This window comes from Chaetodon trifascialis, chromosome 15 (assembly GCF_039877785.1).
Source record: "Chaetodon trifascialis isolate fChaTrf1 chromosome 15, fChaTrf1.hap1, whole genome shotgun sequence".
Taxonomy (NCBI): Eukaryota; Metazoa; Chordata; class Actinopteri; order Chaetodontiformes; family Chaetodontidae; genus Chaetodon; species Chaetodon trifascialis.
The window spans coordinates 4,367,220-4,393,767 of record NC_092070.1 but is presented as its reverse complement, the minus strand read 5'-3'; the positions used below and the strand labels follow the sequence as shown (position 1 = coordinate 4,393,767).

Genomic DNA, 26,548 nt, shown 5'->3' with positions numbered 1-26,548 from the left:
GCTCGACTAGTTGCCTGCGGTCATTTTCCTGTCTGAACCAATGCCTGAGGAAACCTCTTTTGCTATAATAGTCTGAGAAACCCTTTCAATCCTCTGGGGATCTGGGGCTTGGAAGAGGATGGTGATAAGAGAGGTGAGGAAAGAGGGATGTGGTGATGGGAAGGAGAAGGCAAGACAATAGGAACAAAAATGCTAATGAGGAAAGAAAATGAAGGGAGGAAGAAAAAGAAGGAGGACAGAAGGAGCTGAGGAAAGGAGTAATGAGGAAGAGAAAGAGAGAGACTGGTGTAGGAGGAGTAATTATTCTGCTAAGCCATGTGGTTTCTGTGGTACTGTGGGGAGGGGATCAAAGCAAAGACAGACAGAGAGACAGAGACAGGTGTAATCTAACACACCATTGCCAGAGTTGTTGCTGGGTGAACAGTTTTTCTGCTTGGTCGTCTGCCGACACTCTTTCATCCAGGGAAAGATCTGCTTGGCCAAGGTCGGGTTGGGGGGCAGTGAGGAGGAGGAGGACGATGTGGAGGACGATATGGAGGAGGAAGAATTAGACGACTTATTGGGGCCTGATTTAGAGGCTGAGGAGGCCCCAGTACTGCCACCCGGCTGCTGAGCCCCGCTATTACCGTTGCTGGGGTTGGGGGGCAGTGGAGGGGACACCTGTGAGCCGGGGTGGTGCTCAGGCGGCAGGCTGGGCCGCATGCAGCTGCCATTCAGCTCCTTGGTCTTGGCTAGCTGCTGCTGCTGCTGGTGGCTGCCATTACTACCCAGTGACTGTAATGAGCAGGCAGAGCGCTGGTACGAATCCACATCCAGATGGGTCGCCGACTGGAAGGCCGGCTGGTGGTGGGACACTGGGACCGGGGCATCGTAGCCCCCAAAGCCGTTGGCAGCTGCTGCTGCTGCCGCCCCCTGCACCTGGTAGGACGAGTAGCCACCGAAAAGCGTCGAGGAGTTGTCGTAGTATGTTGTCTTCTGCATTTCTGAGAGAAGTGGCGGCGTCTTGTGCTCCGGTCCTTATTGAGAGCCACTGCCGGAAGACCATTTGGTACCGGGGGTCACGTGACGGTGTCTCTCCAACGGTCCCTTGCAATCTGACCTAAAGGGTTAGGAGAGGCAGAATAAAGAAATAAGAGAGATAAATCCATCTTCCTGCAATGAAAGGCACCATGACATGAATAGAAACCACTGCTTTTCTTTTCTCCACCACCCACCCTCCCCCTCCCCTCTGAGCCCAGTGCACAGCCTGCAGATGCTCTAATGAAGGGGGCACAAGGAGGGCAAACTGTGTTCCCTCTCTGTACTCACACACACAGAAAGACGCATACACTTATTAAGGTTGGATTTCCATATTCCTCAAGTCATGTGCAACTAAACATTATTATTACTATTATTATTAAGTATCATTTATTGTGCTGAAAGAGGTAAGATTGTCTATTATTGTTGTCTATTTTTATTTATTTTTGCCATTAATAATGATAGTAATCGTAGAAGTATTAGTTGTTACTGTTATTCAGCAATTATTCTCTTTGTTTTTTTTTGTTTTTTTTTAGCAATTATGACGATGCTTCACCTTTGAGCCTAAGAATAAAATGAAATAAAATCGCTTCACAGTGTCGTTTTAACAATTATTATATACCTTGTTTTTCTATTCATTCGAAAAGTTCATTTATTTGAAATTATGCTTTTGTAATAAAAGACTACCCCATCATGTCTGGTGTTATTCAGGCTGAACGAGGCGTTTTGTTGTGTAATGGCGGCAGTAAATGCGGCCTGCATATATTTTCATTGGTGACTGATGTAGGTAGCCTATTTCTGTCAACCTCTGCCTCACACACGATTTACTGTATTCCGTCTGCTCGGCTGTTACCTCACTCATCCCCACTCAGACGAGTCTATCTCCGGAAGCGATCATTGCTGCTGAATAACAGCCTGCTCTTGCATCACAGCGCATTTATTTAAACGGGCCAGAGGAACCATGGGAGTAATGCATGTTACTGCGCATTATGAAGATTTCACATTTTCTAAACGGAGTAAGACGAGAAAGAAAGAAAGAAAGAAAAACGCATTGAAGGTACTTCAAAGGCTATCAAACAATCGTTTCACGCAAATTTCTTTGTTAGAATTCTGAAAATATTCTTTTTAGATTTTTAGACCGGTGTTAGATTTGAAGATATACATCATTTCGAGGCGCCTCTATTTGGTTAATATGGTGGGTCTATAGGTTTACAAAAAAAGAAAAGAAAAGAAAAAACACGTAAATAAACAAAATACTTGGATCTGGGTCTAGACAAAAGTGGCTAACGATAGATAGATAGATAGATAGATAGATAGATAGATAGATAGATAGATAGATAGATAGATAGATAGAACCCCCGGAAGAAGCTTCACGCGTCAGTTATTCATTAGGGTCGAGTGGCCCGAGTGCTCTATCATGGCCCCTTAAGGGAGAAGGAGAAAGAAAAAAGCGCAGTGTGAGCCCCCATAGACTCCCTATCTCGCGCTCACCGCTGGGGTGGGCCTGTGGCCGCGAGAGGCCGGCCTGTCAAGCGCGAGAGAGCACCTGGCATTCATTTCTCCTCTGGAGATAAAATGTTTAACGGGCAGAAGAGGAGGTGAGGCGGCTCTGCTTCCTCTGTCATCAGACACAGTCGGCCTCTGTATGCTGCTCCAGCTCTCTGCTGAGGCTCACCAGCTTCATGTCGCCAGTCCTTCATTCAGGGTTAATATCGCATCAACAGCGCGCACAGATATTAGGTAGCTATTTAACAATGTTACAGAAATTGAAGCTCATTGTGTGCTTGCCGGCCTGCTGACCGACTCCATTGTGGACAAATACAGAAAAATAAACAAACGAGAATAGCAAAAGCGCGTGTGGAAAAGATGCAACACCAATACGCTGTTTGATGTCAAGTGCATGCCACAATAAATAAATAAATAAATAATAAAAATAACTTGTGATCTAAGCCTATTTGTGTGGCTGAACCTTCCATGTGATTCATGCAGGCTATATGGAGCACATTTTGAACGCCTGTAGCACACAAGGCCTGGATGGTGATTCCCTAAATAAATGAATGCAGTCGCTAAAAAGAGCAACAAAAAAAAAAAAAGAAAAGAAAAAAAGAGAGATGACAAGAGGGTCATGTTTCCTACGGAAAAAAAAACTAATGAATAAATCCGTTTTCAGGTACGAATATTTTCATTATGGGGTAAAAAATACATGAATTCCTTTTTTAAAAATTCTTATTATTATTCTTTCTCTCTCTCTCTCTCTCTCTTTTTTTTTTTTTTTGTTTTGGGATCACACGGTCCAGCCCTAATCCAGCTCTCAGCACGTCACACATGTCAGCCATTTATCTTTCTAGTAGACAAGCTGGAATCCTAATTATTTACTCTGAGGAATAGTCCCAAGGAGAGACAGAGAGAGAGAGACAGAGAGGCCGTGGCAGTGAGTGTAGGAGGAATATGTTATTAAATCATATTGCTGTTTCGCCATTAAACGGGACACGTAATGTCTCTGCCCCTGGCTTGTAGGGCTACAGCTTAATACAATCACCAACTTTACTAGACGCCTCCCTGAATAATCCACTTACACTGACATAGAAACAGCCACCCAAACAAAAACATGAGAGAGAGAGAGAGAGAGAGAGAGAGAGAGAGAGAGAGAGAGAGAGAGAGAGAGAGAGAGAGAGAGAGAGTTCGGCCTTGGTGTCCAGTGTCTGTTTTATCCTGGGATATAAAATTACAAATGGCGCCTGCCATAAAGAGCTATGCAGGCAGGGAGACACAGAGAGAATGCATTAACTTGGACAATCCACGTATTCCTTATCCCATTAACAGACAGAGAGAGAGAGGGGCCAATTATATGGAGCCAGCGTAGAAACAATAAAGGATTGGCCTGATCAGAGCTATTGTTGCTATGTTCATGGCCTCCATTTGGACTGAAATCCCCTAATAGTAAAGCCTTGGTGTGTGAATAAAATGACAGAATCTAAACATTTTAGTAGCCTAAGAATTAGGTCAAAATAAATGTCAGATATGATCAAAATAACAAAAGGGAGGGCCGCGAGGAAGAAACGCCAGGCAGATATGGATAATCCATAATAGAAAAATGGTCGGCCATTGCTTTGTAAATAAATAGCCATAAGAGAGGACAAGACATGGACAGAATAGGAGAAGACATGAGACGAAACCCCCCACCAGAAAGATTAAGGACAGAGATGGAAGGCCGAGAGAAGAAGGGGGGCTGCTTGCGGCGGGTAGCTACGGCAGCTTAAAGCATTGTGAACTCTTCTTGAACCGGGATTGAAGTCATACGGGCCATAAATCACTGAGCCAGCCACTCCGCCGTTCACAAACTGCACAGCGAACAAACACACTCTGTATTTCTGGTTTGTTGTTGAGCTCGCGTATTATCGGCTGGCCTGCCTGCCTGCCGGTGATGCTCCTTACCTTCCTTAGCACCGGTGGTCCCGGTCCAGTCGGGCACGGACCCAGCAACACCGCATCACAGTTTAGTCCTCACGCACGTTCACTAAGTAATCAATAACAATCATAAATAATTAAATAAATAACGAATCCGCTCGCGTTCTCGCCCGGTTTCCTCTCCTCCTCCTCTCCTTCTCTCCTTCGCTCCTCTGGTGCTGTCTCGAGACTAGCACGGCTGCTCGCGACCACCACAACAACACCTCCTGGAGCCAGCGGCGGCAGCGGCGCAGCGGGCTGCGCGAGGGCGGCGAAGCGACCACCGTGTGGCATGAACGTCTGGCGGAGGAGAGCCGGACAGACTCAAGACGCCGGTGGGGGGCTCGACACGGGCAGAATTAACGGACAGGCTTGGTATAAGCTACAGGCGGGCTAGCTAGCGCGCGAGCTGAACGAGCTTACCGGGAGCCTGCCTGCTGCCTGCTCGCGCCCCCCACCCCCCTCCACCACCACCCTCCGCCCCAGCACCAGCACCAGCGCTGCCTGCACCGCTGCTGGCTGATAACAATGGCCTCAAAATTCTTTCCTTTTAGCCTCTGTCGCTTGCACGGCCAGCCAGTCCACCAGCCAGTCAGTCAGCCTCTGAGGAACAAGTCCGACAAATGTCACCCCATCGCATTTTTGGGTGGTTGTTCGTCCTTCTTTTTAATGTCCCTCTGTCTCCGGGTCTCCCGCCTCTCTCCCACCGCTTCCTCCTCTGTCTTGGGTCTGTGCTCCCGCCTCGCTTCGGTCTCCGGGAGGCTGTAGGTGCTGCTCTTATTCCACACGGCTGGCAGCTGCAGTAAGAGCCTCCAGCAGCGGTTGTGGTGGTCTCATCCTAGAGGGTATTCTCACCCTGTTGTTGACTACAACACCGGGTAGCAGCAACGCGCACGGGGGTGTAACGAAGGAAATAACGGGGCTCGACTTGCCGACACGATGATTCCCCCATCAAACAGCTCAGCGTCACTCACAGATTATGCTAATTGAAGTGGCTGGAAGTGAAACGCACGCAGATATGTTAACCCTACAACCAGGCGGAGAAGCTGCTTCTCTCCGGACCTCCATCTAACCCAGCTGTAGCCTAGCGAGCAAATGCTATTTACACCAGGTTCCGTTTGGCCATTGCTAACTTTTACGCAAAAATAAGACAGACATGTTTCAGCGTTAGTTTGTGGAATTCTTATTTTGTCCTCAAAACTGTCCATACACCTTTGCCCTGCTCCTCCTATTCTATTTATCACGTTGTGCTAGTAGGCCAAAACATCTTATATTGGACTCAAAGCCTGAAGGCTAAGTGTACTTGTTGGCTATGATACTGTGGAGGGTGAACAGGATAAGGACGGCGATAACAGCCTGACACATTATCAGCCATACTTCCATTTTCCTCTCAGGGGTTCGCTGTTCTTATTGGCTGAGTTTGGCTGTAAATCAGTTTACTGTAGTAGCATGGCTGGGACCATATAAATAAAAATTCTGGGTACTTGTGTCAAAAGAAGTTAGCAATTCAACAAATGAAAAGTTAAAATAAATAAATAAATAAATAAATAAATAAATAAATAAATAAATAAATAAATAAATATATGTGTGTGTGTGTGTGTGTGTGTGTGTGTGTGTGTGTGTGTGTATATGTATTATGTATATGTATGTATGTATGTATGTATGTATGTATGTATGTATGTATGTATGTATGTATGTATGTATGTATGTATATGTATATGTATATGTATATATATATGGTGCATTAGTATTGCACACCTCATCTGAGAGCACTGTCATGAACAGGACGGATAGAAAGGCTAAAGCAAACAGCTAATAGCATCATCCAGCTCTTAGTTCATGATGCCTTCACTGTACACATGTTTCTCTGTTGAATGGCAATGCTAAGGCTTATACATGAAATATCTCGTCCATGGCGGATAATATTTATAGTTTTCATGTTGTTTTCTATCTTTACACAGAGTTAAACTGTCACTAGAACTGAAAATAAAGCGTTTATTTGAAAGTGGATTAAAATCAGTTGAACAGCCAGATCCAACTTCAGTGAGTGGAGATATGTAGATTAGATGTTTGCTCCTCCTTTGGGAGGAATGACTTCATTTTCACTGCAGCCTGCTTATCATTCATCTGTCTGTGGCTATTTGGTGAATTCATATTTGGAGACATTTAGCAGCAACATGCGCAAACTGCTGCTCCCTTTCTTTCCCCTCATCCTACTTTTTCCAGGAAGTGAGATTTTTTTAAATCACTGTTTTCACAGAGCCCCTCCTGCAGCTCATACCATGTCTCCCTGTAGAAACTAGACACTTCTGTATTGTTACCATTTCAACACCTCATCTCCCCCTGCTGCTGCTTATGCACAGAAAAGGGTAAATAAAAAGAAAAGGAAGCCGCGGTGGAAGCAGACTGACATACACGGTTCAGACAACAGGAACAACATGAAGGAGAGGCTAAAAAGAATGATATGAGCAGCTGAGCAGCGCTGTGTGGCTGGAAGAGACGCGCGGGCCTCCAATCCTCTACTTCCAGGTCTTTTTAAAGAAAGAAAACAAATGAGTCTGAGTTCTTCTCTGTGTTTTGATTGTAACACTCATGGGAGGAAGACTGAAGTGCAGCAACATTTAAAGAAAGAGGTGAAGGTGGCTAAAAAAAGCTCAGAAGAGTGACAAGAAAACCCAGAAGGAAAGAGACACAGAGAGGCCAGAGCAGAATGGAAATGAAAATATGAAGGTGTCTGACGATGTTTTCATGCCCCCCCTCCGCACTCACACACACTCTCTCCCTGTCTCCAGAACTCTCTCTCTCTTCTCTCTATTTTTATTATTCAGGACGCTACCCCTGTCGTTTATGGCTACGTAAGATTTATGAGTTTTCTCGCACCCAGCAGCGTGTGTGTGCGTGCGCGCGCCTGTGTGTGTGTGTGTGTGTGTGTGTGTGTGTGTGTGTGTGTGTGTGTGTGTGTGTGTGTGTGTGTGTGTGTGTGTGTGTGTGTAAACAGCCCAACTTTAAAACAGATAGCATTCGCTGTGGGCTGCTGAAATGAGAGGATGAGCTCAGTGTAGGTGGAAGGTGGGAGCCTGAAATGTGTCCATCTGCAAGTTTTCCTTCAAGCCAGCCTTTGTGTGGACTGAAAGATGTAGCTGCTGCTGAAAAAGCTCATTACTCATTAACCAAACCACTAATCAGCGATTTTTCTTTTTCCACTGAGCAACAGTGTGCATGCAGAGAGCTGCATGTGGAGAAATAAGCAGCGCGGAGTACATGTATGTATTGACTTGTAAAAGCACGCCGGTGCTTGTAAAGGATGGCAGTTATTCTTTACTTTCCTTGGATGGCAGACAAGCATCGACGGCTCCGTGTTTCGGATTGAGTCACGGATATTGAGTTTCACAACTGAAACTCTGTGCCCTGCAGAACCATGGAAATCCTCTCTCTATTTTTCCCCTTTCCCCCAGGACTTCAGACATGTAGGCCACTGAGGATGACACAAAGGAATTTCCTCCGACTCCGGGATTTAAAATCGTTTTTTACCCACTGTGTTACTGTCAAGGATTAAGCACTGGTCAGAAATGAAGGATGAAGAATAATTTGTAATGTTTGTTCCTTTGTGCGGACTAAATGAAAATAACTTGAACTGTGACCTGTGTTATGCTGCTGTTTTTGCTGGTTTCATTGCTCCTCTCCTCCCTGCTAGTGTTAGCATTAGTGTCATTATTGCAGTTACAAAGTGCTGTTTTAATAACTGTCTCATCAAATGATGAACCGACCCTGGTGCGTTTCCTGCGGCTGTAACCCGCGGCCATCACACTGCCCTTCACACCTCTGGATTAGAGCTATTACATTAGCGCGTGCCATAACGTTAGCTATAATACACCGCTCACACACACACACACACACACACACACACACACACACACACACACACACACACACACACACACACACGGAACATTTCGTTCGGCTGCACTTTTCAATACATTTGAGTTAGTTATGAAGGAAATGATGTGATATTAAGTAAAATGTGTCTAACAATATCAACATCTTCCTGCAGTTTCCACATGAATTCAACTGCGTTAAATAAGCGTCATCCAAATGTAAAAAGGAAACGTAGCCTGCGAAATAATGATAATGATAATACTAATAGTAATAATAATTACTGTTATTATTATAAGACAAACAGTTTCTAAATACATTTTCCTTAAAAAAAAAACAAAAAAAGAAAAACTGATGACCGCACATATTTTACAGGCGGGCTGAACACAGTTAATTATCTGTATTTAGAAAATTCAGCATACAATCACATAAGTGCTCTTACTGCAGTTAGGAGCTTTTTTAAACGAAATGGCCACACTCTCTGCGGCCTAAAAACGGGTGCATGGATTGAACTGCAAATACACAGACTAAAAAACTCGAACAGTGTACAGCATCGCAAAGAATCAAGTGAAAGAGCGGGACTCACCGAAAGATTTCGTCTATTTCCCGATGCTTCGGAGGAAGAAAACGGCTTCCAGAAAGCTCCTAAGAACTGCAGGAGAAAGGGAGAGAGAGGGGGAGATGGAGGGAGGGGAAAAGATGGGAAAGAAAGAGATAGAGATATGCAATCAAAAGGTCTTGCTAAAATCCGATACAGAGCACAGACCTCTTGTAGTTTAATCGAACGGCTGGGACGGGAGCAACCGCTGACAGGTATTGCTGACCTTAAATTATTCCCGGTGAAATCCCGGAATAAAAGTAATAAGAGCAGAGAGAAGGATGAAGGCTGGGTGGGAGTGATCTGAGATCTTATTGATTCTGGTTCTCACATTACACATCCTATTATATTTACCATGTTCTCTGTGTTTTAAAACGGTGGAAATATCTGATCTGGGATTGCATGCCGTTGGAGAAGTCTTTGACATTTAACGCTGGAAATTGGCGCTCCTTCCCAAAAAGAATCGAAATTGTTATGAAATTCTGCAGAAATAATTAGAAACAAGAATGTGGAGCTAGATCTTAGAACAATAAAAGTGATAGTAAAACAAAACGTTTGTGGTTTAAAAGTAGAGGAAAATAATGAGAGAAATCATTTGAGAACGTTAATACATAAATTGGAACATTAATATAATAATACATCAAGCACAAGGAGCTCTGACATAAATAGTCAATATCTAAAATAGAAAGGAATTACATGGGGTGCGTCTAAATCCTGATCCCATTAATCTAAATGGAAATTATCATAAAAACATCATTTTCAGCCCAGTGCGAAAACTCAACTTTAACACATATTAACTATTTGTATTAATAGTGAACAAATCTAAAGTAGTCGCAATAAGAATGACGAAAAAAAAAAAAAAAAAAAAAAAAGTTGGAAATGTGTTTCGAAACGGGCCGACAAGGAGAAAAGAGAGAGAGAGAAGCAAACACAGAGAAGCGGCCCCATAAGGCGAACAGCTGTTTCCCAGCGGCTCCACATCCACGAAGCCCATAAATAACTTCAGCATCATTCCAAGAGAAAGCACACATCCCGGACAACATTCGGTGTTACTGCCGGCTGTCCTCGTGCGGGCTGAGCACCCAGAGCAGGAGAACTCATCCCGGCCGATCACACACACTCTGAGCGGTAGATACACATCCAGCATGCAGCATGCGGTGGGAAACACCGTTAAAGGTCTATGGTATAAATGCAGAGGAGGATCCGGGACGGCAGGATGAGGAGCTGTCCGTATGTGGCTGCTGTATATTATTAAAGCGCTGGAATAAAATCTCTGGCCCGCACTGCTTCTGTTTCTGCTCCTGACAGCTTCTCCCAAACACATAAATCAAAGCAAGCTCCCCCGACCTCCCCGTACCAGCCTACACCACCACCACCACCACCACCACCTCTACCACTACTCTCCTACTATTATAAACTTATTTTTTGTTTCCCTCCATGCACTCACGCACATCTGTGGCTGCCGTCCATCCCCATCGCAGCACCAGCCGGGTTTCCTCCCTGTGTCCCCCCCTCAGCCCCGAGGGTTAGTCGGAAATTAGGAGCAACGGAGCAGGAGTGGACTAGTCTAAAGTTGCCCAGAAAGTGATGCAGGGGCCGACTAGCTTAGCCAGCTAGCCTATAGGCCGAGACAAAGGGAGGAGGCCGCCTCCAGAACCCCAGAACAGCTGATGAGCCAAAATTTGAGTGGATGGGGAGGCAGAGGGAAAGAGGGGGACTTTCAGATGAAATCAGTGCTCCTGATCCCGAATCCAGATAAAAGAATGTAGAGGAGAGCTTCTCTCAGGTTGGATGAAGTGAAACTATAAAATTAAGGATGGAGCAGAAACAGCAGCTCCATCAGGGACAAAGGGCCTGCCTGTGCATCATTTATTAGAATGCGTTTTAAGGAAGTGAACAGCGGGTTTAGACTCCTGGGGGGTGACAGGATGACTGGGTGGATGGAAGAAAAACTTTGTGTCAGAGTACATTTACTTCAGTGAAGCCGTTCTGTGGCCTACTTGAGAATGTTGAACTTTTGAAATGTTCGATTTTAACTTAATATACTGCTTTTATCTCACTGGCGTAGTTCCTTTGCAGGCTGCTCTTCTGTGCACTGATCTCTTTAAAGATAAACACTCTAAAAGGGAAGCATTTCCAAAAGAGCTTACAGCTATCCCTATTTTTCTTACAATCTGGACAAACATTTTGCTTTTTCAGTGGTGAAGGTGTATTTGTACTTACACAGCTATTTTGGATTCAGACCATGGGAGTGAGGATTTTTTGGCCGCTCCTGACTTTCAGACAGACCTTCAAAGGTCCAGCTATGTGAGGGCTCAGACTTAGTTTTAAGGGTAAGGTTAAAATTAGGTTCAGGTTAGGGTTTGGTTTGAGGTAAGCATTGTTGAGTGTCCTCACAGGAATTAAAGCACACAGAAGTGTGTGTGTGTGTGTGTGTGTGTGTGTGTGTGTGTGTGTGTGTGTGTGTGTGTGTGGGTGGGTGGGTGGGGTTATGATGTTGATGGATGGATGGATTGATGTTGCTGCTTTTCTGTTGCATCTCCATTTTTTTCACATGAGCTGAACAAACTTTATCTCTACACTCTGCTCTTATCTCTGCCTGGTCTGGTGGAGCTATCACCGACCTGCCTTAGCTCTCTCTCTCTCTCTCTCTCACACACACACACACACACACACACACACACACACACACACACACACACACACACACACACACACACACACACACACACAGATTTATTCACCACCTTTAGTAAAGTCTGCTATAAACAGCTGTGGTATTTCCAGATTAGCTTGACCGAAAAGTGTAATTCAGAGTTTTCATTGTCCTTCTACTTCTGCGACCTCATATAAAAGCAATAGAAACAAAAACGCACAACACACACACACACAGCTACCCAAGTTCAGACCTCTCAGTATAAGTATCAGTGGTGTTCCTTTCCAGAGATGGTAAAAAAAGTACCTTGTGGTATTAACACATGAGCTGAGAGCGCCCATGAAGCACACACAGTGATATATTGCTGCACAGCTCTCCAAGAGTGACCTTTGACCTGGAGAAGCAGTAGCTCACTTCTTTAATAATCAACCCACCCAAAGTGCCCTAAAATCCCATTTTCATGCACTACTTTATGATTCAATCCTTAAACCATTAAGCTTTTAAAAGACAACATTTAAACACAGGAAACAGGTTTTAACTTTCAGTTAAAAGCATTTTGTCGCTATTGGCGTGAAACTACAGGCAGCTGTCCTGAAAAGGATCTCTACCAACTCCAACACAAGCATATTGACATTAAGTGTAAGATTTAATCATTAATAACAGCTTGATTGTTTTCTGTTTGCAGTGTTTTATATTAGAGTGGACAACACTGCTTTCAACCAGCACAGCTTACTGAGTGTGTGTTTCACTCACAGCCCATCATGTGAGTGCTGAGGGCCATGCTTTGTGGACGGTCTTTGAACATGGTGTCATCCACCAACTGCAGGTCATGTAGAAAACTTACAAATTCTTCTGAATTTATACAGCCTTATTTAATCAACTAAGAAGTGTTATTAGATTAAGATGGCCTCTGGAGCTATTTGCAGTATCCGGTAAATTAAAGAACAACTTCAAAATACCCTGGCCTCAAACAACCTATCTGTTGAACACATCCCCCCATGTGTATCCAATTTCTGGATTCGACTGGCTTTACTGCAACATCAGTGGGCTTCTGGCCTCTTACATTCTTGTCAAATGATGTCCATGGTTAGAATTTCTTTCACTTTGGAGGATTTATCTGGTTTCTTTTCCCAGAAGCTGAACTCTCTATTTTGGTCTCTCTTCAGTGGCAAAAAAGTGTTAGAAGGATACCTGTTCAGAGCACACCTCGGTTTACATATGCAAACATTTACACATTTTAAACACAGATGTTTACATATTAGCAGTCTGACATCAGGTGACCTTTTTTTTTAAATTTGCCCTTTTTGTCTCATCCTACATTTTACAATCAATAATAATCTGGTTTTACATTATTTAAAACCCAAAGAGTGCATGTGCTTTCAATTGACGTGTTAAAAGTTGAATACATTTTATCTTTGAAAAAAAAAAAAAGTACAATACCTGTGCTTAATTGAGTGTCCCCTTTTGGGCCAACAGAGCACCCACTCCACTGCCATCACCAGTGGATTCCGCAAAGAACAGTAAATATCCATTTCGTTTGCCAAACGGACATTTTTCATCAGGTCCATTTGTGGCGTTCCTTGAAGTGTAATGAGGTTGAACGGTCATGCAGCAGCATCGCTAACACCATGCCACAGCCACACCAAATGGGTGAGCAACGACAGACTGCAACACATTTCATCTCCTCCCCTACTCCTTTGGGTGGGTGACACACAAGTTTCAACACTGCACTTCAGAGACAAACAGAGAGACACACACATTGCATGTTCCTTCCAGTCTGTTTAATTAAAGCGTGGATAAAGAGTTTTGTTGCCCACGCACAGTTACCTATGCTCAGTTATCAGTTAGGTACACCTGTACAAATCAAAGCAACAGCAATAAACCTTATTTTGGAACGTCAAGGCCAAACTCAAATCAAACAACTTCTATGCACTGACAGCTTAGTGTCAACTTTGTTTTGAAATGTATAACCCACAACACAATCAAATCTGTGTATCCTTCATTGGTGTTATTGCATTAAAAAGGTTTATGGAATGAACCCACATGCATTCATGAGGAACACTGTGAGCACAGATTGCAGGCTACACATTTCACAACCAGTCTAAATGACATAACCTCCATGGGTGTGTGTGACCATGTTTCTATAGAACTGCCATTTCTCAGTTACATCTACCAGCTTTGCATCTTTTGTACACCAGAGTGAGAACTGAAGCATGTTAGAAGAAATGCCAGCGTCTGCCGCTTCAGTATGCCTCCCCTTATTTCGAGAACAAACTCTTCTTATTCGGATTTCATTGTAAAATCTGACCAAACCTTCTACTCATAACCTCTGCTGCTATTGGCTGTCGACACATAACTGAGGCATTACCCTCATCCTGTGTACAAAAGACCCGTTTGAATCCTGTTGAAGCAGCAGGCTTCTGCTGAAGAGGACAAATCAATTCATGGCCTCAGAAGAGTTTGCAGGGGTCATACACAAACTTACCAACAATCAGAGCTGAACTTACACTTTAATAACTCGTCTTCTGGCTTCCTCCACTTTGAAATTAAAATGATTTATTTGCATCATATTTGTTATTTATTTTACATTAATAGGACCAAAGCCTAACTTTAGCCATAACCACTTACTCAGAATGCTACATTCTACTCTTGTCTTGTCTTATATTACAGCTACTCTTGCCCACTGAGCCAACATTTCAGCCGAATGTCCCTCCTCTCTTGCTGCAGGCAGGGTCACCCATCTCCCTGAAGGGCTCGCCCCTGAGTCCACAACAGTCCTGAATCAGAAACTCATGTCATCAGCGCCTTCCTTTGACAGAGAGTTAATCTTTATCAAAGATGCTAATCTTTAACCTCCAACTCAAAGAAAGCCCTGACGCTGAGAGAGAGAGAGAGAGAGAGAGAGAGAGAGAGAGAGAGAGAGAGAGAGAGAGAGAATGAGTGTGGTTGGGGGTGGTTCAGAGGAAGGTGGGGTGTGGGGGTCACATTGCCCTTTCTGCTCCTGGGCCATGAAAAGTGCCAAGCTCACCAAGTCTGTCAGGCATTGGAAGAACAGGGATGAATGTGACTGCTTGTGTGTGTGTGTGTGTGTGTGTGTGTGTGTGTGTGTGTGTGTGTGTGTGTGTGTGTGTGTGTGTGTGTGTGTGTACTCAGACTGGTAGAAATCGCAAAAGAAAAGGTTTATAGAGGGCAAGTTTTATTTCTGGCTGGAGACTAATGTTAAAATAAAGTTGAGAAAATGGTTTGAAATGTTAAATTCAAAGCTGAGACTGTGTCAGCATGTTTTGCTTTCACACCTAAATACTGAAAGGTTTGCATAACTTAAGGGGTTTCTGAATTATTAACCAGTACCAAAGGGTACATTTGGTTTGTGTGTTCTACATTAAAAGCTTGTATTGATTAGAATTTAAAGAAAGTGGACTGGTATACTGGTTTGCAGATTTAGCACAGTGCTAGTCACAACACACCATGTGTGAAAATAAAGCAGGCCCATCAGTTAAAGACAGTAATATCTCACAGCTGATGTTTGAAGGATGTGACCCTAAACCCAAAAAACAGCTCTCACTGGGCTTCAGGAGGATGTTTCAAAACTTTGGCCCATCCATGTTTAATTCTTAGATTGTATTAAGAATAGTGGCACGTTCCCCATGTTAGTAAGTGCAGCCCCCTGCACAGTTGCACTGGTTTCTGTGAATTCCTGAGGTTTCCAGCAGGATGGTTGTTGCTTGTGGCTGACTTCTGAAAGCCACTTCAGTCCAGTGACGGAGCATCTTTGTCAGGGATTTTGTCATTGTGTATGCAGTTTCCTGACCTATGGTTGATGTTGAATTTCAGGACATGCAGCAACTGTGGCTGCCTGTTGGTCAGAAATGACAATTTCCTGCAGTCTTCCCAGGGACTCATAGCACTCAGTGATATGCATCTATAGTAATTTGCGGTTTGGCATTGCATTAAAAATGGATTTTCCTAGGTTGTTATTATATAGCTTTGAGGCCTCATTACACTGAGTGTTGAACAACCTGCACCAGTACAACAGGCCCGTATCCATTTCCTAACAACATGCTCCTCTTATGACACATGGATCAGAAAAAGAAGTCAGTGATTGTAATATAATCAGGCCACTTGGCCCAGCAGCAGACAGGCCTGCTATTAAGCCTGTTACAGCAGGAGAAAGCGGCTGCATGGATCTCGGCCAGACCTGTCAGCCTTTATACACTGCGACAGCGTTAGGCGTGCTTGCCCCCTCTATTTTACTCTGATTGGTGTTTTGCCCATAGCTTGTCAGTGATGTATGAAAAAATCAATTAAATCACGGCTGTGTTGGAGTTGCTGTGGGTTTTTCATGACTTTAAAGCCTCAATACCCGGAAGTGAGCAAAAAACCGCCAAGGTCAAGGAAGCTTCCAGAGGAGCTGCCCAACTATTACTTGATATGACGTACAAACAGTACAGGGCAGCAGCTCCCAACCTGTTTGGCTTGTAACACCCTGAAATGAAGAAATGGCTTCTTGAGACCCCTAATCACAGCTAATGTAGACATGATTAGTGAACAGTTAAAAAAAGAGTGATTTCAACCTCTCACGTTATTTCATTTAGATGATTCTTGGTTCCCTGTGGACACGATATTATCCTGCACTCATAAGAGCAAAGCAAAAACAAATGAAACTAACCCCTTAGATTTAGGCCTCATACACATAAATAACACTAACTGCTAGAAGTGATCTTGCAACATTTGTCCAATCAGGAACAGATTGTTCTATTTTCCCACCCTTTTTTTAGTACAAGGTAACCATGGGAAGATCAAGTATGTGATCATTTAAGACAATCACCTATTTATATTGTAAAATTAACTTAATGATTTATTTTTTGACTGTCTTGGTACTTTTTTTTTTTTTTTAATGTCCAAAAGGTCAATTGTCCATAATAGCTTTTTTGTGATAGATGCTTTTTCTAAACAGATCCTAGGATATAAACCGGACCATATCTATTGAGGTAGAAAATAACCTGCTTAAGATGAAACCCATACAGTCCTGTACACAAATAAAAGATTGGAAAAAAAAAAGAAAAAGTCATTTTTGAATACTGAAATTTTGTCCCCTGCCAATGAAGGAATCAACAGAATTAAGTGTCTGATTTGTATAATCACATTTAATGCACATATATTTCTTGTATTCTGTCATTCAGCCCATGCATAGCATGACTATGTTCCTGTTTGGCTTATGGCGGTTTAATACCCCTCAAATCTCCCATTAAATGGACCCAATGCTACATCCTATGAAACCCCACACATTAGTCAGGATATGGGTGGATTAGGATCATTATGGAATAAAATTCAGTTTGTAATAATTCAAACTGAAGTAGTTTCATTATACATTTATTTATCACCACGTTGCCTGCTTTTACTTATTTCTGGTTAGAGGAGAAGTCTGTTTTTGTAAGACCATTTGTGGAGTTGTTGTGTGTTGGGGGGAGGCAGGGAAGGATATGACAATTTGTGGATAGGAGAGAGGAAAAGAAAGAGAGGGGGCGGCTTCTTGAGTAAGCAATCTTTTCACACTATCATAAATCACTGCGTGGCTAACATGCATCTTCTTTCTCTACACCTAGCCGTCAGGTCCTTATTCACTACGACTCATTCTCCCTGTGTCGCGCGCGCACACACACATCTCTCTGTCCAAATCGCACTTCATTCTGCCAGTAAACTTATTTTAAAATGACGAGAGAGAGACAGAGAAGGAAAGAAAGAAAGAAAGAAAGAAAGAAAGAAAGAAAGAAAGAAAGAAAGAAAGAAAGAAAGAAAGAAAGAGCATGGCTAGGCGCCTCTTTCGCCTCCCTGTCTGTTACCTATTCTGAGGCATCTGTCTTCAGCTGCCTTCACACACACACACACACACACACACACACACACACACACACACACACACACACACACACACACACACACACACACACGCAAACGCGCGCGCGCGCACACGCACGAGGGCGCGCTCATACACACACACACACACACACACACACACACACACACACACACACAGAAAAAAAGTTTTTGGCTAGCAATGGAGCTTGAACGCGGGCACACCCCGGATGCCTCTGTGAGTTCGAGAGAGACCACGGTCACACAACAGATAATTAATGACATGTCGAGCGGCGGAGCGCGTGGAATGGGGACGCATCGGGAACACACACCGGGACACTGAGCGAGAAGCATCCCGGCAGACCTTACCTGCGCTCTCTCGGCGTGTCTCTCCTCCTGGATCTCCTGCTGGTGTTGTGTTTTTTTTGTTTTTTCCCCTGGATGTAGTCTGTTTTGGACACGGATGGACACAACGGCTGGAGTAAAGAAAACCACAGAATCCCTTGTTGGAAAACCTTGGACGTCTTTTTCCCTGATTGCGACTGCTGCGTAATTACGCACAGTCGCTCTGACAGTTTGGCGTTTTTTCTAACGTGTGCTGGAGTCCAGAATAGTACTAAAACAATATTTCTGCCAATTAAGCACGTCGTTTAAACCGCCCTGTTGCGTGCTGTTATAATACTGCTGTATCTATCAGAACGCCTCTGAAACAGAAGGTAAAGGAGACGCTCAGCGTTTGCGTGCCCGGTGTGGGAAAAACCATAAATCTTTAAGTGGCTCTGCCATAAATCTCCAACAATCAAGCCTACCTACAACACACAAGCTGGCGGGGACTGCTCGGTCTGGGGCTCGCGGTGATACTTTACCCTAAAAAACCCACCGCGTGCGCGCGCTCACCCCCCCTCCGCCTGTGCTGCAGAATTCCCCGTATAGCGGGCCGGTGCGTGCCTGGCCAGCACCACATTCAGGGCTCGCGCGTTTCTTGTCCTTAAGCCTTACACTATCTACCGGCACGAGGGCAAACAGTGGGGTACGGCGCGAGCTCCGCTGGGCCCACAGTATGCTGAGCGAGCCTCCAAAATAAAACGGTTTCCTCTGCCAGAGCCTTTCTGGACTGAGCGTGACGCCGTATTCCCTGAGCTCCCCTCCTCTGTCTCTACCTCTCTCTACCTCTTTCTTTCCTCTTCTTTATCCTCCGTTCTCTCAGTTCACCAACAGAGAGGAACAGAGTCCACCCAGTCTCTTCCTCCTCACTTTCCTTGCTTCTTTCCTTCCTGAAGGCTGGTATCTTTTGGTTCAAGCTCGCCTGAACTCACCAAAACACACATCGTCGTTACTTTGTTGCTGCTTTGCTTATTGGTAGCCGCTAACCGTCCTTGCTGACCAGTAACTCTTGCGGGTAGTCTAGATTTGTGTCTAAAATAGTTTTTAATTGGTCCATTGATTATCTGCGGGATACTGAAGACAATCGCAGATAACAAAGCTCTCTTCCACTCCCTCGCTCCATTTCCGCCTCTCCGCCGCCGTTTTTCCCAGCTAGGACCACTGGCTTGTTCGTCCTGACTTTCCTGGCGGATTGACACCGTGAACTGTTCCTGAACCTGGCTACGGACTGACAGCTAGAGACTAGGGAGTCGGGAAGGAGGAGGGGGGTTCTGGTTCTAGTTCCTGTCCAATAAGTGAGTCTGGTTGAGGTGCGCCATGGGGTTAGCGAGGTTCAGCGTGACCTGCCTGTCCGTCCTGCCAGCGCCAGGGCCAGATGTTGGTTATTACATGGAGTCAAACTGAGAGCGATCAGAGGAGAGGAAGAGGGAGAAGAAGGTTGAGAAAGGGGAGGAAGAGCAGAAATTCCGCTGTGATTTGACCTGCACGTCCACACAGGGAATCGCGTCCGCCGCGTTTGGCTTGTTTATGCACTCAATAGCCTGTCCGATTGGGCGAATTGCAGTCAAAATCGTGAACTGCCCATATGTTTTAAAAAACATAAACCAAACGCAAGCAAACATAGGTAAAGAGATTTCATCTTCAATTTCAAATTTAGGTAAGCAGTGAATAAAATCGACCTAACCATTTGTGTAACCTGCTTAAGCAGATGGCAGGACGACTGTTTCATTACAGGGCAGTTAGGCCGACGCTCTGGCAACAAAATAACACTCTGTTTGGCACTGGATATTAACCGCAGCATTGACAGAAATTATTATGATAGTCAAATGCATATGTCAGCCAATCACAGAGATGTGATCTTCTAACATTTTGGACACCCACTGCATTCTTTATTTCTGGAGCCTTTTGAGCGGCCCTGTCTTCACGGCATTGACTGGTATTCACTGGTACAATTAGACATTAATCTGAATCTGATGCAGATTCTCCTTTCTCCCTCTCTCTCCCTCTCTGTGTGTATTTATGTTATCTACCCACTCGTATAGACATGCCTTCACTGCCACACACACACACGCACGCACGCAGGCGCACACGCACACACGAGAGCGAGAGAGATAAGGCGAGGAGGGCGAAGAAAGAGAGAGAGAGAAGTTCAATTACACGAAAGCAAAGCCGTTATTTTTAGTTTGTACCCGCCATGATAAAAGAAAGAGAAGGCAGAGGGGAAAAACCTCGCGCCTGTTCCCCTCGCGTGGAAACATTTCCGGCTCTGCAGCTCGGTCTCTCTTATCGCTCTCGTGCATGCCGGCCCGGCTGAAGAGGAAAAAAAAGCGCAGCTCGCGGGCTCTGGATACGGTTTCAGCCGATCATTTTTCACGCGCTTTGAATCACTGCCCTCGCGCAGACGATTATAAATTAGCGCGTGGCTTCTTATTGATTTATTTCCGAACGGGTAATCATCTCCTCGCAAGGAAGAGCCCCGGAAGTACCTGGCGTATGGAGCAAGAGACTGGATATCTGCTTTTTAAGAGATAAGGCAATTTAGACTATGGATTAAAAATAATAACAATAATACTTATATAATAATAATAATAATAATAATAATAATAATAACAATAATAATAATTGTTGTTGTTATTGTTATTATTGTTATTGTTATTATTATTGTTATTATACTGTCATGCTGTTCTATTATAATAAATCATGGCATAAGCTCTCAAAAATGCCTCCCTTGTAATAGTTGTTTAAAGCATATGTTAGCGTGTTTTGTTAACATTATTTCCCTCACACTTAAATCTTTGGCTCGTTAACCTCCAGCGGCTGCAGATTTATGAGGGCGAGCGGTCGTCTGATTTATGTTTGACTGTTTTCGAAGAATCCCTGCTCCATTCCCATTTTCAAACCCAACTGCTTTCATTGCTCCCATGGTTTTTGCCTTGTCACTTCAATTCGGAGAGAAATTAAACCGGTTTTGACTGCAAGCGACTATTATAGCCTACATGTAAAAGCTTAATGTTAAATTAACTCCACGCAGTAACAATAAGCATCAGTTTTATCTTATGGATATTGAAGGATATGGATATTATATTTTCAGTGCCTGGAGTGCTGTTCGTTTGTTGGATTTATTTTCACTGTTAAAAGACCTCTTCTTTCTTTCTTTCTTTCTTTCTTTCTTTCTTTCTTTCTTTCTTTCTTTCTTTCTTTCTTTCTTTCTTTCTTTTTGTTTGAGCGATTTTACTGGAATATTCACACAGCAGCCTACATATCATGCATTTTATCTTTTTTCCTGTATTAAGCCTTTGAGTCAATAATGAGTCATGTTTAATGAGAGTGTTACCGTGTTGGAGTAGAAGCGTTTTTAAAAAATCGAAGACATTTTCCCTCCATTTACCGGAATGCCCGCTCGACGCATTTCGAATATTTTTTGCGTGGGAAAAGAACAGAGAAGAAGACAATATGGCTGCCAGCAGTGAGTGGGAAGATGCGCCTTGTGTGAAGGCTTGTCCGCGTGCCTACTTGCTTTCATGCGTGTCTGTGCAACACGGTCTGCCAGACGCGTGGGTTTGCACCGACCTTGTCTTTGACCATATGCAATAAAAGGATGCTTCAGTCACGGTGGATGCAAACAGATATGAATATTTCAACCTTCGAAAAACACTCGACGAAAGAGACACGCGGTCTGCAGCTTCCGTTACGACCGTTAAAACTAGATTTAAAGCAAGTTTCTCCCTGAGCTGCTCTCACTGACTTTTTAAATCAGCAGCAAATACATCTGTGATGAATATTCTCTCTGTATCTCTCTCATTCATTCACACTTTACTGATTCACATCCGGTTAGGACATTGCATTTTAAAGCACAGCGTATAGTTAAATTAATCGACGCGGTGCTATAACAACAACAACATACTACAACTGCTACTAATAATGCATATTTAGCCATTCATCGACTTCACTTCAGCTTCAACAGCACGCTCCAACCAAACATTTAAGAAATATTTAATATATTAACATACACAAAAGCACGCTCGCCGTCTCATCATAGGCCAGTGGCATTTTCAGCTCCCTCCTTCATTCTCCTCATGTCACAATGAGCTGCTAATGCTGCCTTTGTCCTGCAGCAGGTTTCGGGGTAAACATTAATTTCAGCCACAAATGTATGTGGTGTCACAATAGTCTAGTGATTCTTTGAAAACACCGCACAGTAACACATTAACGCCATCTATCTGTGTTTTTCATGATGGGGTAACAAACGTGCTTCTCACATTTGGACTACAGATAATAGTGCAGCTCGGCAGCTTGAGTCAGAGAGCTGTGAAAGCAGTGAGCGCTCGCATGAATTGAAGTCCCCCTCCTGCAGCCTGGATAGCAGCAGCAGCAGCAGCTATAATGGATGTCAGGCAGGGAGTGATATCACTTCTCAACACCGTTTCAAATATTTGAACTATTTCAGCTGGGTTTGATCTGGAACTATCTCGCCAGACAAAACACACTTAACAGTGGACACATGCCTGGGATAAGATAAGATAAACCAACCGCCTCTGCTGCCGTGTTCCGTTCACTGTGTGACGTAGGACCGTTTTAATGCAGCAGTGTCAGGAGCTTGTGATTTGACTAATTTTGCACGTCAACTGTGTTTCCCTCTTAACTTCAGCCCCCCTCAGTGCAGGGCCATGCTCACAACCTGCCTCTCTTCAATTTGTCTGCAGCAGGCGCCCTGAGTGGCGTTTGGAAATGTATTTCCAACTCTTCCCTGTCACCCACATCAGATATGAGGTCGAGATACCCTGCAAAATATTTAAATATATATGAAAAAAGAAGGACAGGCAGCCTGTCACTCCTCCCTCTTTCTCTCCGTCCACAGAAATGAGGCGGGATATTGTTTTTGACACGGCGGCGGACAGCAGGAATACACATTTTGAAAAGCGCTGCCTCTTGCTGCTACTGCCATTATTATGTGATGGGAAGCCGCGGAGCCGCTCTAATTTGGTTACACTAAGGTTTACACTGGTAGTGATGGCCGTGTAGGGAGAGACAGAGAGGGGGGAGATGATAGGAAAGAGCTCAGCCTGGGAAATGTAATTGTAAAGTGAATCCAGTTGCACATCCATCCATCCATCCATCCATCCATCCATCCATCCATCCATCCATCCATCCATCCATCCATCCATCCATCCATCCATCCATCCGCAAGAAATGAGATGACATCCCTACATTTGTTACTAACATTATTATTATTATTATTATTATTATTATTATTATTATTATTATTATTATTATTATTATGTCTTGTACGTTAATGTTCTATTTATATATGCAATAAAATTATTGATGTTGCGTTCACTGTCCTCTGTACTTATTGCACTTTGCATATATTGCCAGCTGGCTTCACAACAAAACAGCACCACACAAGCGTCACCTACTACAGTGAGTTATGAGGTTAGCCGATGAAATTACGTTACTCTATCCCACCCCTCCTCACCCCACCCGACTTGCAACTCGCAATGGGAAAGGCTAAAAATGGTACCACAACCAACTCACAATGTCTCATTGAGTCATTGCATTTGATTTTCCGTAGCCACAGGTAGAATGTAGACAGAAATGCCACCGAATTTGATATGAGATATATGTGAATAGAAACTTGCAGCAAAAAATGGGGAAAAATTCCTCCCACCGTGCATGTTATTTTCCTCCACATTGAAAGAAAAGAAGAAGGTCTGATTCACGGTGAAGGATTTGAGCAAAGGCAGAGACACTGAGTGCTGACATGAATAATGGCGCCCAGCTCCATTCCAGCAGACATCCAAAGAAAACACATTGAAAAAAAAAATGCATGGAGAGAAGGAGAAAAAAACAACTTCTAAAAAATGAGCTCTGAGTCAGTGAACAGTCTGGCTTATGGATAAAATGAAGTGGACAAAATTGAAACACCTCTGCTTTTCTCTAACTAAAACTGCAAGCAGCAGATGTATCTGCACCATATTATAACAACATACAGGTAGTTTTAGTAACATGAATGAAGCCGATATAAATTCCAAAACCAAGCTGATTCCAACTTCTGTCAATGCAGAAAGCAGTTTAACGACTGTATTTCACTTAAAACCAGGGCCTAGGCTAATTGTGCTTGAGAAGCCATGGACTCGAACCGGCGTCATTTAGATCTTCAGCTTGGCTCCCCTGGCTGAGCTACTTGGATTCGCTCACACCTCCTGGCTAGATATATTAGCTTTTCCTGGCCGGCAGGTCCTTTTTATGAGATTTCATGGCGGCCGAGGCGTGCCCAGTGTGCCAAATTTAAACAAATCCCCCGTTAATTGGTCGCCGCAGTAAATCAAGACCCGGAGCTACAGCCAGCCACTGTCATAGTGAGCAAGAAAAAAGGAAAACACCCCTAGTAATAATCAAGTGTAAAAAGGCGGAGTGGTGTGTGTGAGAGAGGGCATGATAGAGGAGGAGAAAGAGAGCAAGGCAGTGAAAACGGAGCCGGAACAGAAAGAGGAGGGGAACCGAAAGAGAGCCCGCGGCGGCCGTGGCGAGAACTCTTCCTCCTCTCCTTCTTCTTCCTCGTTCCGGTGTATCATCGGTCCATCGACCGTCATTTTTCCCCACCGTCTTCCCACAGTGGAGGAAAACATGATTTATCGCGGGCAGCACCATAAACAACAGCACTCCCTCACAAACACACAATGGCAGCCCCGGCCGCACGCTGACACCCTGCCTCACTATAAATCAAGAGAAGTAGCTGGCTGGGAAAAAAAAGAGGAGAGAGAGAGGAAGAGAGAGGGAGAGGGAGGGATGGACAGAGTCAGGCAGATAGAGAGAGATGTAGAGGCAGACAGGAGGTGATGGGAGAAAGATGGAGGAGAATATCCAAGTGCTTCTTAAAATATAAACAGCCATCGGCTAACATTGCATTGCTCCCCTCTCTCTCTCTCTCTCTCCGGTTTGCAGGCTGCGCGGCTGCACCGCTTCAACCTATAAACAATGGCTGATGATGATGGGTGGGGGGTGATGTGTAAACAACACCACAGCAACATGCACGATGAGGAAAAAACGGCGAAAGATGGGTATTTTTTGGGCATATTTACCACGATGTTAAAATAGCCTATGATTCACTGAGAGGGATGCGGGCGAAGGCGGCGTAGCGGCGTAGAAGATGAGGAAGAAGAAGTGTGGTTTCCCCCCATGCAGTCCCCTTCCTTCCGCAATACTCACGGTGTCCACAACGACCCGCAAGACGCACACCCGTCCAAATTTGTTTTATTGCAGCCTCCTTCTCTCTTTTCTCTTCCTCTCTCTCTCTCACTCTCTCTCTCTCTCTCTCTCTCCGTTGGCGTTTCTCAGTGTCTCCTCTTCTCCCCCTCTCTCTCGCTTTTTTCTCTCTCTCCCCCTCTCTCCGCTGCTATAGGGGGGCTTGTGTTTCTTTCTTTTTTTTTTTTGAAAGGACAGTTGAATTTTCGACGTCAGATACACACACACATACACACACACACACACACTAGAGCAGCACCATGTCTTACCGTTATATTCCTGACGAATACATATCTATTCTGCAACCTCTGCATTAATTATTTAATGAATCACGTGACGTGTTGGTCGGGGCGGGGGGTGTGGGGTGTGGGTGGTGGGGGGTATCCGTGCGCCTCTCCGTTCGTGGGACCCATCCGGACCAGTGCATGCATGCAGGAGTGCTGTGTGATGCAGGACACTGAGTTAAAAAAATGAACATTAAAACAGTATGGGAGCACTTCTGCTCACCTTTGAGCCTTTACAGTGGGAGGCAATGACTGCTGTGTGTTAATGTGTGTGTGCTATAAACTGGAAATAAAAGCAGGGTAGGCCTATGACATGCACAGAGAGGATAAAAGATTATTGTCAGCGACTATGTTCGTTTTTAAAAATGACTGCGCGCCTCAGTCTCTTTCGTCCTTATTCCTCACTGTCATCTCTCCCAGTTCGCCGTTAGTCTGCAGAACAAGGGGAATTCCTTAGATTGTCCTGTCTTATATTTCAGTATCTGTTTGTCGCATTTGCAAGTATTTGATGGTGACGGAGCAAAGCACGGGTATATTTTACCTGACTAGTATTGTGAATCACAGCCGCGTTTATTTCTCATATGCGGTGTCATGTTAGCGCGTCCTGCAGCTAAACTAAATATTTAACGGCCACAAAAACTAACATCTACCTTGTCAGTGGAGACAAATCAGTCCCAATTGTTTGTTTAATTATTGTAAATTCACATTCATCATCGAAATGTAAGTGAAAGGCGGCTGGAAATCTAAGAGAAAAAGTCCAATCCCTGAAGCAGAGCTTGCTTTTCTCCCAGCTCCCAGTGATCATATGAATCAGAATCAAATATTTCATTTGGACTAAATTGTCCAAACGCGCGCCTTCTTTTATCCCATTAACAAGTTTTCCTGATGGGGTGGCTACCGCGCGCGCTGTAATTCATTTAGAAGAAGGAGCAATTTATTTCGATGGGAAAGTAACGGACAGGTAGCGCGAGGAACCGAGTCGAGAAGAGAGGGAGACAAAGAGAGAGGGGAACACAGAGAGAAGGGTGCTAAGGGGGCAGAAAGAAGACGGAGAGAGAGGCAGACGAAGACACAACGGAGAGACAAACCTCCCGTCGCGAGGCCATGCAGGGCAGCAACAATAGGCCGTTGGAATCCTTTTGGCGCTCGGTCTCCCGGTTCCAGAGCTCGAGCCGCCTGTAGGAGAAC

General features: G+C 44.3%; 1 protein-coding gene across 3 annotated transcripts in view; it reads right to left on the bottom strand.

Annotated features, from left to right (window-relative positions):
• The window catches only part of hoxb3a (homeobox B3a), a 40,356-nt gene that overhangs the window by 5,000 nt on the left and 8,808 nt on the right, over positions 1-26,548 (bottom strand). The window contains exons 1-3 of one of the 3 annotated variants that reach the window (XM_070981808.1): positions 17,817-17,968; positions 8,924-8,989; positions 396-1,099 (exon numbers count right to left, since the gene is read on the bottom strand). In XM_070981808.1, coding sequence (XP_070837909.1) covers positions 396-981 — 586 coding nt within the window. In that variant the 5' untranslated portion in view covers positions 982-1,099; positions 8,924-8,989; positions 17,817-17,968. Of the gene's footprint in view, positions 1-395; positions 1,100-4,452; positions 4,514-8,923; positions 8,990-17,816; positions 17,969-26,548 lie in introns of those variants that run through there. The other 2 variants (XM_070981809.1, XM_070981810.1) reach the window with 2 other exon arrangements.